The sequence below is a fragment of the Ovis aries genome, chromosome 5, assembly GCF_016772045.2.
Source record: "Ovis aries strain OAR_USU_Benz2616 breed Rambouillet chromosome 5, ARS-UI_Ramb_v3.0, whole genome shotgun sequence".
In the NCBI taxonomy this organism is placed as follows: domain Eukaryota; kingdom Metazoa; phylum Chordata; class Mammalia; order Artiodactyla; family Bovidae; genus Ovis; species Ovis aries.
The window spans coordinates 21,733,181-21,753,846 of NC_056058.1; the positions used below are offsets into that span (position 1 = coordinate 21,733,181).

Sequence of the window (20,666 nt, forward strand, 5' to 3'; positions counted from 1 at the left end):
TGGCAACCCACTCCAGTATTCTTGCCTGGAGAATCCCCATGGACAGAGGAGCCTGGTGGATTATAGTCCATGGGGTCACAAAGAGTCAGACATGACTGAAGTGACTTAGCATGCACACATATATGCACGCATGCAATCTATCCATATTTAATATGTCCATTCTGAAAATATGATGTCATGAAAGAATAAGAATGGTCTGCATGGAGGCTTAAAAGAGTAAGAAGAAGAATTTCTTCCAGTACCTCCATCACTTTTGGGAGACTGGCAGACTAGAATTTTCTGGGCTGCTTGGTAATTAAAATGCTCACAGTGAAGAAAATAGAGCTGGAGTTAGGAAATGCTAAGTGGAAAGACATATATCAAACAATTAGTTTTTTTTCATAATTCAATTTTCTTTCATTTATTCATACTTGTGTGATGGATATAACATATCAATTAACTGTTAGTCATAAGCTGTGGCTAGACACTTTTTCAACTGACTACCCAAAAGTTACAACCTTCATGTACTACTTTTTGCAAAGTATATATATAATTGTAAAGTTCGAACAATTAACTTAAAATAACTATCTCAAATATCGTATGATATCACTTAAATGTGGAATCTAAAAAATGATATAAATGAACTTATTTACAAAACAGAAATAGACTCATAGACAAAGAAGACAAATTTATGGTACCAAAAGAAGGGGGTGGGTGAGGGATAAATTAGGAGTTTGGGATTAACAAACACACACTACTATATACAAAATAGATAAGCAAGAAGGACCAACCGTATAACACGAGGAACTGTATTCAGCATCTTGTAATAACCTATAATGGAAAAGAATCTGAAAAGGAATAGATATATAATTGAATCACTTTGCTCTATACTTGAAACTAATACAACATTGTAAATTAACTATACTTCAATTAAAAAAAAGAAAAAAGAATAACTGCCTACATAACAGGAGATCAAGACATTGCAGATTTCTGATTATGTTTATTCTCTTTTTTCCCCCCCAGCCTGACCATTAGTCACTGATGTTCATTCATAAAAATGTAGTTTTTTAATAATTTCTTATGCATATAAGGCAAGTTTTCAACTTGCCCAAGTTGATAGTTCACAAAATATAGTTTAATAAATTCCAAAAGTGAAATAGGCTAAAACATTTCATCCTCTAAATAAAACGGTGGATACATACACACTAAGACTAGACGGTTCATCTCAATAGCATTTATGAATGAAGCAGAAATATATTAACCTGTATTGAGTGAAGAGCCTGAAACTTACTGCAGCCATGTAAGGGTGAATACTGTTACCTAGGATAAAGGCTCATGGTCTAGGGAGATCTGTGCCTTGGGAAATAGTGCCTTGGGAAATAGCATTTTCCTGCTAGGTAAAGGCTCCTTGGACTTTCAGGCTCTCAAAATCTGATGGCAGCGTGGCTTAAAACCATTATCTATTCCCATTATCTCCAAACTTGTGCTTACCAGACAAACTTTCACCCTGAATTTTGCTTCTAAGAAGGTTTTGAATATTGGAAAGATAACAATACAAGGCCAACTAATATGCCCTTGTGAATTAATTGGCAGCTGTTATCTCTAAATTGGCAAGCCAGTTGGAATAATGTGCCCTGTAAAATTTGCTAATACAGATCAATCCTCTCAAAATCTGCTCAAAACCCCTTAATAAGATGAAGCTCTGAACCCACAATGGTCTCTTGATGTAAACCCAGTGCTATTCAGATTCCATAAAAGTGTAGACCCTCTTAAGTCACAATCTTTGATCTGAAGCTTCAAACCTAGGAGAGATTTGAGAGAGCATGGATCGGGAGATCGTACAACGACAGCCAGAGACAAGGATTATTTTCACATTCTAGAAGCCAAAAAGGAACCCCTACCACAGCCGTGCAGAGCAGAAGATCAAAATGAGCCATAATATCCCTGCTGATATCCTGAAGGACGCTTTTAATACTCAGGATATTCTAAAAGATGGACAACCTGCTGATGAATGGGTGGAGGGGTAAAAAGTAAAGAAGTAAAATGTTGCATTACAGTAAATCATGCTGAAGCTACAAATCCACAAAGTTAAAAAAAGTGAAAAGGGTGAATTAAAAAAGAGAAAAGAGTAAAGATGCCGGGGGATAAAGAAGACAAAAAAGGGAAAAAAGGAGAACAGAGCTGAGCCTGAGCAGGAGACAGCAGTGATCTATGAACTAGTGATCTACTGAACCCTAGATTAGGTTCAGGCTTCTGGTACTGAGATCCCTGAGCCAGTGCATGAATTCAGTTCCATGCTTTTCCAGAGCTTAAGCGCCCGGCACTGAGCAAGGCAGTTACTGTCCTTGTTTTCATGGAGTGGATTATCTCAGAGAAGACAAGATTGGTATATGAAAAAGTAAACAATGAGAATACCAGGTTCACTGTGAAGGAATATGCTAGATAAAGGTATATGAGCTGCTCTATCAGGGGGATGAAAATTATCTACTGGTGATAAGCAGGTCAAGAAACATAACTTGGAGGGGGAGGGTCAGAGGAAGAGATTTAAGACTATGTGGATACGAAAGCCTCACTCACCAAGCGATCTTGTAGTGAGACCTGAGTTACAAAAAGGAATCAGCTAGGAGAAGATCTCTAGGACCCTCTTTCCAAGTTCAGGGAACAAGAACAGCAGAGGCCTAAAGGTGGGAGCGAGCTTGGCATGCTTCAAAGTTCAAGTAGAGGCCCCAGTAATGGGAACAGAATGAAGCTGGGTGTAAGGGAGGGGACCAGGGAGTGGGGCAGGGGAGGATAACACCAGGCAGGTGCCTGGTGACAGCGTAAGGAGTTTAGGTTTTTTTCTAAGTATATTTGGAAAACTTTAGAAACCTTTGAAAAGAGAAGCAACAATCAAACTATACATAATCAAAATTCTGCTTATTTTTGGAGTTGTAACATGCTAATTCAAACAACAACTTGGGTCTTCTAAAGTCAGTGAAGATTCTTATGGAAATACAGACTGTCCTTAGGCATTATTTTAAAACAAAAAATGAATCTAGAATATCACTTATATGTGAAAACAAATGATACAAATGAACTTATTTACAAACAGAAACAGATGAACAGATTTTGAAAACAAAAGGGAAAGTGGTGGGGGAGGGATAAATCAGGAGTTTGGGATTAACAGGTATATACTACTTTATATAGAATAGATAAAAAATAAGTTCCTACTATATAGCACAGGAAACTATATATTCAATATTTTGTAATACTCTATAATGAAAAATAATCTGAAATATATATATATATATATATATATATATATATATATTCTTTCTCTATTCACACAAATATAACTGAATCACTATGCTGTACACCAGAAACTTATACCAACATTGTAAATCAACTGTACTTCAATAAAAACAAAAACAAACAAACAAAAACACCAAAGATGAATTTTGTAATTTCTAAAGTCAGGTGTTCAAACTACTTTTAAAAAAACTACATTTGGCTTCAGTGGAAAGGAAAAAGGTTAGTACTATGCATCTTTGATCAATTTTGAGATTAAAATATATTTTTTCAAAAAGTACCCTAGTGTTTAATAAAACATTTTATTAAATATCCATTGCAGGAATTTTAAAATGTGTAATACAATATTCAAGCTTCTGAATATACCAAAGAAATCAATTAGAATGAGAAATGAATTCAGCGGTTCTGCCCATGTGACAGAGAGACTGCTATGAAGAACAGCAGAAATAATGAGCCGCAGGTTAGAGTTCCTGGTTCAGGAACAAGTTCCCATCTAAAGAGAAAAGTGCTAGAAACAAAAAGGTCAAAGAAGAAAGGAAATACAAAAGTACATACAAATGCATGGGAGAAAGAGACTCGTTACCATGCAAATTTCTTTAAATGGCCTTCCATTTCCTTGCAGCTAATTTTTGAAAAGAATTTCCTAAACTCATATTTCTTTTCTGAGAATGCCCAGCAAAATTATACCTGCAACTGACTCATAACAGGATTTTTTTAACCAAAAATGTTATGAATTCTCCCAGAATATCTATTGTTTCATAAGTGACTTTGACATTTTCCCATATGATTCAGAGACTAAAAGTTATTTCATGAAATAATACTAATAAAATTAAAAGAATATCCAGGAGCTATGAGAAGGAAACAACGAAGCATGTCTTAGAAGCAAAAACTAGTATGTTTGATATATTCATTTATTTAAGGAGTAAGAACAGTTAATTATGCAGTTTAAAAGCATATATAAAAGTTTTTTTCATTCCAAAAAACTATTCATTCTGTGCAGCTTTAAAGTCTTTCTTTTAGATATTTGTCCCACTATTTGTGAGTCTCGTTTTCATATTAACTCTCTCCTTTAAGATGTTTTGAAAACATGAATTTTAGTATTATGGACAACCCAGTCATTTGGTGGAGACTGATGCTATCAAGGCAGTGGTTTGAAGATAATGAGATGTTATCTTGATATATTGTCTCCAATACGTCATTAGTGTATGTTTGTTAAGTGAGGAACTATCAAAGGAAAGAGGAAGGGAAATTCACTTTGCTCACCTGTAAGATGAGGATATGGTACCTACTTAAGAATTGATGAAGCTCAAAGGAGATGCTGTTTCCCCAAACAACACTGCAGAGTAAGTAAGCATTTAATGAATGGTAGCTGTTTTGCTGTTATAATGGTAAGTCAAATAACATAAATAAATCATGTTGCCTTTTCCTCTTCTTTATTAAAATGGCTTCCTGTATGAAGCGACAAATGGGAGAAATGTTTGGGGACAGAGGGAACTTTCCCTAAATAAACTGCACGTTGTCTAAGGGGCAAGTGTAAGAGAAAAGGTGAATGAGAACAATAATGTGTCCTTTTCCTTCTGAGCGCTTTCTGAACTCTGAGCCTTTTAAAAAGAATTCTGTTTGTCTTAGGTAGAATATGAAAACATAAACATTACTGATATTAGGAAAGCATAGTGGCAACTGTATAAATCATACAATTCTTTGATATTCTTAATCTTCATATAATAATCTTACCAGAAAAATAATATAAAATATATGCTAAAGCAAAATGATTTCTAAAAATACACAGTAAGGTTTATTCATAAAGTTTCTTTTCCTGTAAATGACTGAAAATTAATTCAATAAATATTTTGATGCAATGCTTTTCCTATTAAAGTACAAACGTGAATTTAATGTCGAACAGACTAATTGAGCACTTGGAAGCACTCCTAAGGGATAGTAGAATTTCAGACTTCTCTGCCTCCAGTCTAAATACTCAAGAGGAAGCATAAGATCCATACCCTTGGGATTCTGGCTGGCTAACAAGGAGGATAAATAATTCCAGCATACTTTAAGTAGACCAGGGTTGCTAATAAAAGGGTTGAAAACCATGTTCACTTCAGCCTTCAAACTCATGATTTATACGGTAGTAATTTCTGAAAACCAACACTAGAAACTTGTAGTCTAAACATTACATCGCTTGTATCGAGTAGTTCCTAAGTGTGGGAGACAGGGAAGAATCTACTAGCAGTAAAAAGGAAGGAAGCTATTAAAAAGAAGAGTGGGGCATCAGTATGTTGGAATGGCAGGAACCCCAGAAGGCGAGTGACAAAGAATGATGCAAACGTATACAATGCACCATCTCCCCTCACCTCCCTTCCTGTTTTCTTAGTATTTTTTGGCTGTTTTTATTGGCTGTGCTGGGTTTTCATCGCTGCATGTGGGCTTTCTCTAATTGCGGCAAGCAGGGTCTACTCTGTGGATGAAGTGCACCGGCTTCTCATTGAGGTGGTTTCTCTCACAGAGTACAGACTGTAGAGTTTGGGCTCAACAGTTGTGGCACATGGGTTTAGCTGCTCTCTGGTATGTGGAATATTCCTGGATGAAGGATCAAACCTATGACCTGCACTGCAGGGTGACTTCTTAACCACTTGACCAACAGGGAAGTCCAAGTATTATGATTTTAGTTAAAATGTTATTTATCACCTATAAAAGATTTTCCTTTTATAAGTATAAAAGAAGGAAATGGCAAACCACTTCAGCATTCTTGCCTTGAGAACCCGTGAACAGTAAGAAAAGGCAAAACGATATGACACTGAAAGATGAACTCCCCAGGTCGGTAGGTGCCCAATATCACTACTGGAGAACAGAGGAGAAATAACTCCAGAAAGAACGAAGAGACGGAGCCAAAGCCAAAACAGTACCTAGTTGTGGATGTGACTGGTGATGGAAGTAAAATACGATGCTGTAAAGAACAATATTGCATAGGAACCGGGACTGTTAGGTCCTGAATAAATGTAAATTGGAAGTGGTCAAACAGGAGATGGCAAGAGTGAGCATCAACATTTTAGGAATCAGTGAACTAAAATGGACTGGAATGGGTGAATTTAACTCACATGACCATTATATCTACTACTGTGGGCAAGAATCCCTTAGAAGAAATGGAGTAGCCCTCACAGTCAACAAGAGTCCAAAATGCAGTACTTGGATGCAATTTCAAAAACGACAGAATGATCTCTATTCATTTCCAAGGCAAAACATTCAATATCCCAGTAATCCAAGTCTATGCCCCAACCAGTAATGCTGAAGAAGGTGAAGTTGAATGGTTCTATGAAGACCTACAAGACCTTCTAGAATGAACACCCAAGAGATGTCCTTTTCATTACAGGGGACTGGAATGAAAAAGTAGGAAGTCAAGAGCTATCTAGAGTAATAGGCAAATTTGGCTGTAGAGTACAAAACAAAGCAGGTCAAAGGCTAACAGAGTTTTACCAAGAGAAAGCACTGGTCATAGAAAACACCCTGTTCCAACAACACAAGATAAGACTCTACACATGGACTTCACCAGAAGTCCAAATACCAAAATCAGATTATCTTCTTTGCAGCCAAAGATGGACAAGCTCTATACAGTCAGCGAAGACAAGACCAGGAGCTGACTGTGGCTCAGATTATAAACTCCTTATTGCCATTTTCAGACTGAAATTGAAGAAAGTAGGGAAAACCACAAGACAATTCAGGTATGACCTAAATCAAATCCCTTATGATTATACAGAGGAAGTGACAAATAGATTCAAGGGATTAGATCTGATAGAGAGAGTACCTGAAGAACTATGGATGGAAATTCGTGACATTGTACAGGAGCCAGTGATCAAGAACATCCCCAAGAAAAAGAAAATGCAAAAAGGCAAAATGGTTGTCTGAGGAGGCCTTACAAATAGCTGAGAAAAGAAGAGAAGCTAAAGGCAAAGGAGAAAAGGAAAGATATGCCCATTTGAATGCAGAGTTCCAAAGAATAGCAAGGAGAGATAAGAAAGCGTTCCTCAGTGATCAGTCCAAAGAAATAGAGGAAAACAATAGAATAGGAAGGACTAGAGATCTATTCAAGGAAATTAGAGATACCAAGGGAACATTTCATGCACAGATGGGCACAATAAAGGACAGAAATGGTATGGACCTAACAGAAGCAGAAGGTATTAAGAAGAGGTGGAAAGAATACACAGAAGAACTATACAAAAAAGATCTTCATGACCCAGATAACCATGATGGTGTGATCACTCACCTAGAGCCAGACATCCTGGAATGCAAAGTCAAGTGGTCCTTAGGAAAGACCACTACAAACAAAGCTAGTGGAGGTGATGGAATTCCGGCTGAGCTATTTCACATTCTAAAAGATGATGCTGTGAAAGTGCTACACTCAATATGCCAGCAAATTTGGAAAACTCAGCAGTGGCCACAGGACTGGAAAAGGTCAGTTTTTATTCCAATCCCAAAGAAAGGCAATGCCAAAGAATGCTCAAACTACCACACAATTGTACTCAACTCACACACTGGTAAACTAATGCTCAAAATTTTCTAAGCAAACTAAGAACTTCCAGATTCAATCTGGATTTAGAAAAGGCAGAGGAACCAGAGATCAAATTGCCAACATCCGCTGGATCATCGAAAAAGCAAGAGAGTTCCAGAAGAACATCTACTTCTGTGTTATTGACTATGTCAAAGCCTTTGATTGTGTGGATCACAACAAACTGTGGACAATTCTTCAAGAGATGGGAATATCAAACTACCTTACCTCCCTCCTGAAAACTCTGTATGCAGGTCAAGAAGAAACAGTTAGAATCGGACCTGGAAAAATGGACTGGTTCCAAATTGGGAAAGGAATACATCAGGACTGTACATTGTCCAGCTTGACTGCACAAGCTGGAATCAAGATTGCTCGGAGAAATATCAATAACCTCAGATATGCAGATGACACCACCCTTACGGCTGAAAGCGAAGAAGAACTAAAGAGCCTCTTGATGAAGCGAAAGAGGAGAGTGAAAAAGTTGGCTTAAAACTCAACACTCAGAAAACTAAGATCATGGCATCTGGTTCCATCACTTCAAGACAAATAGATGGGGAAACAAAAGAAACAGTGAGAGACTTTATATTTTGGGGGCTCCAAAATCACTGCAGACAGTGACTGCCACTATGATATTAAAACGCTTGCTCCTTGGAAGAAAACCTATGACCAACCCAGAGAGCATATTAAATAGCAGAGACATTACTTTGCTGACAAAGGTCTGTCTAGACAAAGCTATGGTTTTTCCAGTGGTCATGTATGGATATGAGAGTTGGACTATAAAGAAGGCTGAGTGCCGAAGAATTGATGCTTTTGAACTGTGGTGTTGGAGAAGACTCATGAGAGTCCTCGGACTGCAAGGACATTCAACCAGTCAATCCTGAAGGAAATTAGAACTGAATATTCACTGGAAGGACTGATGCTGAAGCTCGAATACATTGGCCACTTGATGGGCGGTACTGACTCATTGGAAAAGACCCTAATGCTGGGAAAGATTGAAGGCAGGAGGAGAAGGGGACAACAGAGGATGAGATAATTGGATTGCATTACTGACTTGATGGACATGAGTTTGAACAACTCCAGGGGTTGGTGATGGACAGGGAAGCCTGGTGTGCTGCAGTCCATGGGGTCACAAAGAGTTCGACACAACAGAGCAACTGAAGTAATAACTGATTAATCCTTAAGTTGTTGTATTTGTTTTCATTTTCATATGAACTTTTGCACTGAATTAATTTTGACTCTCATCAAGTTGAACACTTGATGCCAAGATCCAGTAACAAGAATCAAGGCAGCTTTGTATGTCTGTATTTGAAATTCACCTAGGTATACACCTACTTCTACCCATTAAGAGAGAATGAGAAAATGTGATGCTTGTGGGAGTTTAGGAAATAGAATTTGAGGAAGAACTGAGAATGAGATGGAGACCAGCCCCACAGAAGCAACCTCAATACTAGGGAGAGGTTCGCTTTCAGGCAATGCATATTTTCACAGTCTTAAATTTTTTACTGGAGAACATTATTCCTAAGCAAGGTCTCAATAAATGTTTGCTAATCAATTAACATACAGATAAGAGCAATTATTCTAGGAGTTAAAAAAAACCCTTTCCTGTTGAAGTCTTAACATATATATATATAGTAGATCCAACTTAAGTAAAAAATTATCCTTCTAATCTTGGACATACTGATTCCTTCAGAACTGATTCTATAAATAAAGACTGAGGTTGGGTGCTGATAGAATAGCAAGAACACTTACCAATGCATGATGGATAATCAAAACTTGGCACTCTCAGCTTTGATACCAACCTATGGACTAATAAATAGTGGTTGAATTTGACTGAAAGAAAATCCTGCGTGGGGGAGAATTCCAAATATGGCACAGAGGTTGGCAGCTTCTGGCGAGAGAAAGGAAAAGGGAGACTGACAACTCGCTGTCAAGCTGCAGGCAATACTGGAATATCCTGGCTTCCCTGCGCCAGCACCAGGCGATTTGCTGCCTGCTGCAGATGTGGCTGTGCCATCACTTGGGGGCATGAATTACTGCTGAGGACTCATTATCCCGCCATCTGCTGGGTCAGCCCCTGCAGCATGTCTGGTGCCTGAGTGAGGCTGCGGGCTACAGAGGCAGAGCCCACCGGTATATTCTGGGGCTCCATCCTGCTTCTACTGTTGTTGCTGCTCTAAATAGAAGGCCTAGGAGGCTTCTGGCTACAGCACAAACTATCGGTATTACATGCCTGAAAATGATCAGGATGCTAATAAAAGTACAGATGGTGAAGGTAGGCAAGTCAGCAGCACTAAAAACTGAGAACAGATCCATTTATTATCCTTCAGGACACTACTTTGCCCCGTAATATCCATAATTACAGACTACTGCTGAAGAGATATGCCATCAATATTTAAGAACAAATGGGAGTTTAAGTGGCCAATTCCTCGGATTACCTATAATCCCCTCTTAGATATTCACAGTAAGTTCCTATGGGGTGCAGAACCACGGATGCAGATACTCAGAAAGCACGAGGAGTTAGGGAAGGAAAGGCAGATGGCCACATAATGAAAAGTATGGTGATACCTTCATTCCCCCATGCACATCACATCACTGTGGCCCAGATGAAGCTACAAATACTTTATTGGCTATTTGAGACTCATCTTGATGTATTTCACCTGAACTAAACATTTTTTTTACCTGATTAAATATGCATTCTTTTGGGTAAAAAGAGGAGATGAAGGAAGATACAAAATCTCTTTCTAGGTCCAAGTCTGCCTTAGGCTACTCCCTCCAAGACAAGGCAGTCCTAGGTGAGGGCTCAATAGGCCTGGCAGCACTACCACCTCTCTCTGAGCAATATTAACACTTATGTATGCAATCTAGAAAAATGGTGCTGATGAGCCTATTTGCAGGGAGGAATAGAGGCACAGACGCAGAGAACAGACTTGTGCACGCAGTGGGGGAAGGAGAAGATGGGACAAATTGAGAGAGTAGCACCGACATATATATACTGCCATGTGTAAAATAGTCAGCTAGTAGGAAGCTGCTGTATAACACAGGGAGCTCGGCTCAGGGCTCGGTGATGACCTAGAGGGGTGGGAGGGAGGCTCAAGAGGAAGGGGATACATGTACGCTAATAGCTGATTCATGTTGTTGTACAGCAGGAACTAACACAATATTGTACAGTAATTATACTCCAATTAAAAAATAAATTAAAAACCAGGAAAAAAGAAAAGAAAAGGGGCCTCATCTTCTGAGTCCTCCTCCCAGAAGAAGAAATTGCCCAGGGATAATCTGAAAATGCAACCATGAAAAGTCAGAGTGGCCCAGTTATGGGGCTGCTGACTAGAGGTGAACTTCAGCTTTCTCAATATGAAAAACAAGGGGACGTTGTTAACTTACCTTTCCAGTGAGCATTTAGTCTCTTGGTTGGACTATCAGTTCACACACTTGGATATTTCACTCCAGTAGTTCCCATTTATTAACTAGGCACAAAAGGCTCAACTCTTAGATTCAGAAATATATCAGCTGCATCACGCTAAGTCTGTAAGGGCAAAGTGACATACGCAGTCAAGCAATTATGCAGTGGCATTCATTGTGGACAGCTTCTGTTCTTAGCTGACTGAACCACGAAAAAGGGCTGCTGCTGGTATTGGGAATTCTGAAAATATTTTTCCTGCTGGCTGAGGTCCAATGACTTGCAAGCAAGTAGATAGAAGAAATCCTGCTCCAACACAGTGCTACTCAGAGAGAGCTGGCAAAGAGGGCAAAGACTAGGATCAAAGCCTGCTGCTGCTGCCGCTGCTGCTGCTAAGTCGCTTCCGTCGTGTCCGACTCTGTGTGACCCCATAGTCGGCAGCCCACCAGGCTCCCCCATCCCTGGGATTCTCCAGGCAAAGCCTAAAGAGGCTCTAACTGAGCAAAAGATCAGCAAACTTCTCTCTGTCGAGAACAAGCAAAGAGCAAATCAAGCTGAATAACAGAGCAAATGTGGCTATGGCGTCGGCTGGATCTTTGCTCCCTCGTTGTCCCCTGCATTCTCCCCACCAACTGAAAAGCCATGGGTTACAGTAGAAAGACAGGTGCTTTCGATTCAGACAGTAATGAGCATAAATTTCTTAATTCTAAAACAAGCCAACTGTGTGAATTCAGGATAGGTTACTTCATGACTCATGGCCTCAGTTTCCATATCTGTTGAATGAAGAAAGAGAATCAATATTCTGAGAGCTATCGAGAGGATTACATATAAAAGGATAATGTAAGTAAAATGTACAGTGTTATATTGAGCGAACAGAAGGTGGTCAATAAGATGCTGCTGAAGGTTAATGAAATGGGTGTTGAGCTGATATTTAAATAGAACATCCATAGCTGTCCAAATAAAGTAATGCCAATAACACACACATACTGTGCTTCAGGCTGCGTTCACATTGTGTTACCCTTCAACCATGGGGTTTTAACTAGTAGATAGCCCATGGACAGAAAAACACTCTTAGTTTTGCTAGTATCATTTTAATAAATTTTCAGTCATATTGCAGTACCTGAAAAAAACCATAGGAAAGCTAATGCAGAATTATAAAATAGAATTTAAGTACATTTATTTTAGCTTCAGTACAGCACGCACGTGTGTAATTAAGTCCCAATGAGACCTCTGCATTCCCTTGTGTCATCAGAAGCATTTCATCAGAGAAATGACGAAAGTGGAGAATGCCACCTCATCCCTGGGCAGGTGCCTCACGACTTCCTAACACTTGGAGGGGTTTTAAATGCGGCCCTGTGCATTTATTCCTCAGTAAAACTCTGCTATTTCAGTTGCCCTAATTAAAGAGGAGATCCTGATTTCTTTTCTCCATTAATAACATCGTTAATAATTATATTTCAGTAATAAATCTTCCCAAGTAACTATCTTTACTGAATATAAGTATGCTTATTACAAGGAAAATAAAATCCGCAAAAGAGCTAAGAGCACAATGCAGGAAAAGAGCCATTAGAAGAGGTTTGTGAAGGGCAGAGACAAACAAGAGAGCAGAGATCAACTCTGAAAAGTCAGCCTTGTCAAGATTTTTAACATCTAAAAGTGCCATTAATTCCTCTCTAATGACTCTTACATTATGAAGATTATATGTTTTAGTCAAGGAAAGTGCCATATTTGTCACAATATTAAGCAATGTTATTTTTTTGAAACCCCTAAAAGGTCTTTGCTGAAAGAGACGGTTGGCACATAAGAAAGTCATTACTAAGGTGAATGCTACATGACCTCAGGACAATCAGTTCCAAAGAACGGCAATAACTTACAATGCTTTCAAATCAATTTTGATGCAAATTTTAGTGTTCTAGTTTGAAAAAAGAAAATCAAAGTATAAAACAGCATGTATAATACGCTACATTTGGTGTCTCAAGGGAGAAGAAAATACACATATGTCTTTTCTGCTTATGAAACTGTAGAAAAACATGCCCACAAACATACATACACCTAAAATGGGGGTTATGTGCAGTAAAGGGCAGATTTGGGTGAATAGAGAGTGAGACTGACAGCGGTAGATATTGGAAATTTTTGTTTGATTTTGGAACTATGCAAATATATTACTTATTTACAAGATGAAATTTAAAAAATATGCTTTCACAAGAGCTTCTTATACAGATTTTCATTTTTTCTTACATTTATTGAATAAGATTATATTTTTCTACAAACTGGGCACTACTGATTCAGATTTGAGAAAGAATGGTATAGAAATGAAACATTTTCCTATGTGTTTTATAAATAGCAATATAATTATAAAATTAATTTTATATTTATAATTTCTGCATTTATTTTCATATCTTTGTGCCATCAGCCAACCTGTATTAAAATCTTTTTGACCTATTCTTGGTTCAGTTTGATCACAAAGCTAATGAGATCGAAGAGGAATAATACTTCCTCCGGACTGTAAATTATTGACTAAACAATTGCTCATTTTAATCGCTTATGAAAGCCAGAACTCAAAGCATATTGATATAAATATCATGCCCATAATCCCTTATTAATGTTTCCAGCCTTTGTAGCAAGCATGCTTTGGTGACTACGACCATTATGAAATACATCAAATTTGACCAAAAGGAAACAACACAAATTTTTCAGTGTTTTTGAAAAAGAATACTGTCATACCTGTTTTATTATAAATAACCAGGTTCTGTCATATTTTATCTTCTTGCCAGCAAATGAAGGACATTGTTTCATAAAGCTTCTAAAATGTACATGAATATTTAATTAAATCATATTTCCTTGAGAAAATAAAGTTCATTCGCATTTATAGCAGACAATTGTGAGGAGTAAGATAATTGTCATAAGACCAGGGTAGCCAGTACCGGTTGCTTGTGGAACAAAACTCCTCAAATTTTTAAAACTTTTTTTAAAAAATAAACTTACAATCATAAGTGTTCATTTACTTTAAAAATCCTAAAGATGAAGAAAATTATTGTCTATATATTTAAGTCCTTGTATAAATTACAAAACTCAAGTTTATGTTACAGAGTCCCTTCCCCATAGGAAGCATAAAGCACTTTTGTGGTACCTTTCACCAGTAAATATTTGTATCACATTGAATTTGACAAACAAAAGAAAAGTCGATATTGCATCTTAAAGCCCCAAGAGAACATTCTTCTAAGCTGTCTCTCATGTTGAATGAGCTTCAAAAGTCATTTGATTGCCACGATTTAACTCAATCTCAAATAAAGATATATAAAAGTAATATGCCTATTGACTTCAGTAGAAATCTGAAATATCAGTGAACTGCAGACTCTTCTTGTTTGAGGTCAACAAACACTCTTTGGAAGACAACCAAGAGTAGTTTAAGACCTGGACAACAAAATAAAATTATAACAATAATAATTATAATAATAAAAATAACAATAATAAAATTAAACAACAACAACCAACAATGAGGTAAACTCCCCTTTAAAAAGGCAATATGTGTTGCCTGGATTGTCAGGAGAGAGTTCGATTGTACCTGATACCCAAATGTTTTTCCAACCATAGTTCAGCCAGTTGCACGGTTGAGGCAAAAGTACTTGCCTTGGATCCTAAGCACATCTTATACTGCTTAGGGTCCAAGTTAGGGTCACAATGAACTGGATGGAAAATGTGGACCACTCCTACTTCTTGACTTCTGAAGGGCCTCAAGCCAGATAGAATGACTTTATTGTAGAGATCTACATCTTCCAGTCCCCAGCCTTGTATTGAGGTATCAAATCCACCTGCACCCAGAAGATCACTTTTATAAATACAGGTAATTCCATATCCATAATCTCTCCAGAATCCGGTCTTCTTTGAGAAGACGAAGTCGTCATCGGTTGGAGGGTTTCCCCCATTGGTTACCTTTGGGTCATACTGGCTAAAGATGATGGGGTAGTACACCTGTTGTCCCTGAATTGTATTGTCTCTACATCGTTGGAGAAAATCTCCTCTGAAGATCAAGTCAACATCACAAAATAGCAGCAAAGTATCATTGTCAAACTGGGAAGATCCCATTTCAAGACCAAGACCTCTGGAAAACTCCCCCTTCATGGGGATCAGGGTGATTTCTGCTTTGGGGTACTTGTTCTGATATTCTTGTATAAGCTCAATATGCTTGTTGGAATCTTGGCCAGAATCCTTACTGAAAAGCATGATGATCAGTTTTACATTCTGCTTTGGGATAAGACAAGTGTTTTCAAAGTTCTCCATGAATCTCAAGAAAGTCTCATACCTTCCAATGAGAGGAACAAGAATGTGTATTTTCTTTTCACTGTGCCCTCCCACTTCTTTGGCACCTTGAAAAGAAGATAGTATCTTTAAAGAATTAGATATGAAGGAGAATGACTGAGTGTCACTATTAATACTCTCTACAAGGCTGTTGACATCTAGCTCTTCAGTTTCTCTGAAGAAAGGCTTGCTGAACAACTGCTGAAGATAGGCATGGCGTCTTACTGGCACAGTCAGTTTCCTCCCCTTGTGTCTTTTGTATAAGAGAAGTAAATCCAAGATGTACTCCACCCCGCGCATGGGATCAACCCTGCGGTAGCCATACTGGATTTCTTTGAAGTCAATGAGCCGTCCTCTAGTCTTGGCATTCTCATTGATCATCTCCATCACCTGCAGGACGGTATCATCCAGCGCTGTTTTCAGGATGCTATTGATGCTCTGTCGAGGAGGCTGGTTCTCAGATGCTGAGTAAAGGAGTTTCCCTGTCAGGAACTCCCATTCTATCACTTCATCTCTCTCCCGAGGCTGGAAGTGGTTGAAAGAAGGCATTACTCCCAGCTGCTGGTCCTCTTTGCTCACTTCGCTATTACTAAGCTTGCTCATCAGCGCACTCTCCCGGTGGAGCTGGATGGTGCGGTAGCGCAGTTCAGAAATTTTGCGGCTGAGCATGTAATTATGAAGCCTGTACTGGTAGGCGGGCCTTTTGTTTGGATGAAGTGTTATGGCTGCATGGATTTTGCTGTTGTGAAGGTCTTGGATATAACCCTTGCGATTGTGTTCATAATTTTCATGGAACAGTTGTTGCATCTGAAAAGTAGAAGGAAATCAAGATGTTAAAATAAACTAAAAGAAACTAAGCAATAAAACAGTTAAACTAAAATACTTAATAAGAATTACTTATACCATATTTCATAACAAAAATGATGTAACTTATGAAAAATGGGAAAAAATCTTTAATGGGCTCTTCACAAAAGAGAATATGTAAATGCCTGATAAACATACAAAACATTTCTCTCGCTCATTCATCACCAGTGTAATGCAATTTAAAGTCACAATGTGATATTTAACCTACAAAAATGGCTAATGATACATAATGCACTGTCAAAGTATTAATAGCAGATTTGGAACTCTCATACACGGCTTGGTTCAACCACTGTGGAAAACTGTATTGACTAAAGTGATCAGATGCATTCCCTGTTACTCAGTAATTCTACTCTTAGAAATATGCCCGATACAAATACATGCATACATTTACCTAAAATATATATATATTTTCAAAGCAGTATTATTCATAATACACCCAAACTGAAAGCAACGTGAATGTACATCAAGAATTGATAAATAAATCTAATAGAAAATAATACATCAATTAAAATAAATGAAATACTACTACTCAACAACACAAACTCACAAACAAGTAAAAGAAGCCATGTACAAATGAATACATTTTATATGATTCTATTCATATGAAATCAAGAAACAGGTATAGCTAACCGATGCAGTTAGCTGTAAGAATACTGATCAAAAATCCAGAAAGGGGGCAGGAAGCTCTGCAGTGTTAACAGTATTGTATTTGCTGATTTAAGTCATGGTGACACATATGCATTTAGTTTGTGAACATTCACTCAACTATTACGTAAGATGTATCTGCTATCCCCCAATTAATAAATAACTTTCTTTTAAAAATAGGCATATACATGCATGTAAAACCAGGTAGGCTTTTTGATATGTATGTACATAAATGTGTGTGGATATGCGAGAAGAGAGAGAGAGCATATGAATATCAGAATTTTCCTAGCAAAGGTGACCTAAAAAATGTAAGACCAATACCATGGCAGATTCATTATCTCCAGTATTTCTCCTGGTTCTTATTCTATACTCTAAGATTTTCAAATCAGCATCATCTGATCTTGAAGAATGTAACAGCAGATATTCTGATATGGACTTTAATGGCAACCCACTCCAGTGTTCTTGCCTAGAGAATCCCAAGGACGGAGGAGCCTGGTGGGCTTCCGTCTACGGGGTCGCACAGAGTCGGACACGACTGAAGTGACTTAGCAGCAGCAGCAGCAGCAGCAAGAGAGTTTAGTTACATCCAATATTTTTTCCTAAAAACATATACCAATTTTTATTTAAAACTTTGATGTTCAGTCAAATTAAATCCATACAAATGGGCTATTATATCTCTAATTTTGTATTATTATCCTTCACCTGAAATTGCCTCAACATCTTACTTTAGGTAGGTTTCCATGGGGTTTTTTGGTACGCAACAAGGTAAAAAATTCTAATGGCATACAGAATACTAGTGTTACCACCTCTACAAAGTATTGGCTCTCTGAAACTATTCTTTCTTAAGGCCTGCTTTACATTACTAACAAAACAGGAACATGCTAAATTAAATAGGAGACATTGCTCAGAGGTGGACTGTTAAATTGCAGACTTATCTAGCTCCTTTAGTGATACCGAAGTGATTAATACTGCACAACTTGATAAAGGTGACATTTGTTATAGAACAAAAATTATCAGTATTAAAATGGTTAAGTAAATTGCATCACTCAGATCATCACAACACAAGTTCCCTATATAGTGCTTATTTTTCTAGTGTATTCCTTTGCAGAAATATTATAAGCAAAGTCAGTGAGGGGGGCAATATTTAAAAAGAGCACACTCATACATACTCTAGGTAGTTAAGATCATCTTGAATTCATGTTATATTTTCCATTAAGAAACATAGAGTATATCCAAATTTTCTGCTTATATGTAGGGAGGATCAAGCTCTGTAGCATAGACAGGAGAATGTTTAAGAGCCTGGCTGTGAAATTAGCCAGATCTAGACTTGAGTACTGGCTCCACCATTTCTAAGCCATTTCCTAGCCAATCTATCTAAATCTCAGTCTCCTAATCTATAATAGAGAAAATGCCAACCACCTTAATGTATATTAAAATGTTGCTCAATAAGAAAAAAATATATATATATACATTGCTTAGTACTATATCTGGTATCAATCAAGACAATCAAGACAAGGATTTGCCAGCCTCCTCCTGAGATTCCTCTTTTTAACTAGGAATTTTCAGAGAATGAAAGCAGCTGTCTTTAGGCTTGCCTCGTCTTTGTTCATTTCTGGAAATGCTTGGGAACAGTTATAATTTGGCCATATACACTCAGTGCTTCAATGTATCAAACATATCATTGAGGAACCTTCTGCTAATAAAAATCCTCAACATTTTACTACAAGAGAGATAAAGTATTGTGGGGATTTTTGGGAAACCAAGGTTCAAGAAGGTTAAGTGATTTAACCAAGGGTCTACTGAGAGTAATGAGATTATGACCAAAACTAGAATAAGCAGTCACTTTTGCTACTTGTCACACAAAATTTTGAATACAGCAAAATTGTTTTAAGAAAAAAGCATAAAATACACATTTAAAATTATATTAGCTTGTTTGAAATAATTCAGAATTTCCTTTCCCTTATAGAATTTTCAGTTGATTTCATGGTATCTCCACAACCTCATACTGAAAGTAAAAATCATTTCACACTAACAAAATCACAGAAGCAACTGACATCAATGGGTCCTGACTGATTTCAGTGTTTCTGTGTTTCAAAGTCTCTGCAAGAGAAAAAGACTAGATGAAAAATAGCCTCACTCCACCAAGAAAAGAATTCATGAACCTGAGGAAAATATTAAGGGGCAGTTCTAAAAGTCATAAGAAGAATTTTCCTCTCTCTTGGAAAACAACAAATTAGAAATATAAGATCTAGGGATGTCATGGTAGAGATGAAATGTCAGTTCACAGAACTAAGAAATAAAGATAAACTGTCTTTATTATATATCTTTGTTAGATATATAATATCTTTGTATATTATACAAAATAAACTCAGATGTGAAAATTAAATCATAAGAAAAATAAAGAATAAACACTGTGGAAGGCTCAGTAAAGGGGAAAAAGAAATTAAGAAAGCTAAAAAATAAAATATAAATAAAGTTATGATGGTTTAAGAGAAATAATTCAGGACTTAGAAAAGTACTTTGTTTAGAGTAACTGCTATTAATAAGAGTTATAATAAGTGCAAGCTATTATTATTACTATAGTTGTTACTTCTCTTTTTTTTTTAAACTACTATTATCATCAGTGTAAGTATTGAATAAATGAGTAAAGGAGAATGGCCTCATTTTCCTTAGAAAAGAACTCAAATATGCTCAGTACAGCCATCATTTAATTTCAGATCATCATCTAAAAACTAAAAGACTGAATTGTCTTTAAGAGGTCTTTGTTGAAGTGGAAATAAAAGGCCATGCCATTATCAGAAAGCTTTGTGTTCTTTATTAAGAAAATAATTTAATTATTTTTTCTCTATGAAAGAGAAAATGTCTTTATTTATATAAAAAACCTATTTCAATTTATTATAAGTTCTTTTGTCCCCATTAGGCTACTTCTTTTTTCATGAAAAGGATTCTCTAATTTAGAAAATTCTCTTTAAATCTCTTCCTACATATCAGACTAAGGAAAACTTGGGAAAAGAAGGTATTCTTGTCCGAGGAAGTACAGACTCAGAATAATTCATGAAAGTGAACAAGGAAATAATAAATCATTAAAGATGTGTAAAATATAATGGTGACTAGGTACCTAAGGGCTGGGCAATTTGCCTTGCAAATATTTTAATTTATTTTACTATGATTTAGTTACGCAGTTGCACATAACTAAAGGGAGAGTCTTAGTGCCCTTGATGCAAATACCTAGTGATTTTTCTTTTATTGTATAAGACTAGTAGATATAAAGGTTTAGAGCAAAATAGTGAATTTTTTTTTAATTTTTATTTTTACTTTATTTTACTTTAGAGTACTGTATTGGTTTTGCCATACTTTGACATGAATCCACCACGGGTGTACATGCGTTCCCAAACATGAACCCTCCTCCCACCTCCCTCCCTATAACATCTCTCTGCGTCATCCCCATGCACCAGCCCCAAGCATCCTGTATCCTGCATCGGACATAGACTGGCGATTCGTTTCTTACGGATGGCTAACAAACACATGAAAAGATGCTCAACATCACTCATTATCAGAGAAATGCAAATCAAAACCACAATGAGGTACCACTTCACACCAGTCAAGATAGTGAATTTTTGAATTAACACTATTACTTTTCCTCAATTATTA

General features: G+C 37.1%; 1 protein-coding gene across 2 annotated transcripts in view; it reads right to left on the minus strand.

The window, feature by feature from the left end:
* Nucleotides 1-371: 371 nt before the first annotated feature.
* CHSY3 (chondroitin sulfate synthase 3) overlaps nucleotides 372-20,666 on the minus strand; it is a 303,726-nt gene continuing 283,431 nt past the window's right edge. Inside the window, exons 3-4 of one of the 2 annotated variants that reach the window (XR_009600667.1) lie at nucleotides 13,932-16,313; nucleotides 372-11,333 (exon numbers count right to left, since the gene is read on the minus strand). Coding sequence is in view for 1 of the 2 variants with exons in the window: in XM_027969960.3 (XP_027825761.1) it covers nucleotides 14,751-16,313 (1,563 nt within the window). In the remaining variant the exon portion in view is untranslated. Of the gene's footprint in view, nucleotides 11,334-12,282; nucleotides 16,314-20,666 lie in introns of those variants that run through there. The other variant, XM_027969960.3, reaches the window with a different exon arrangement.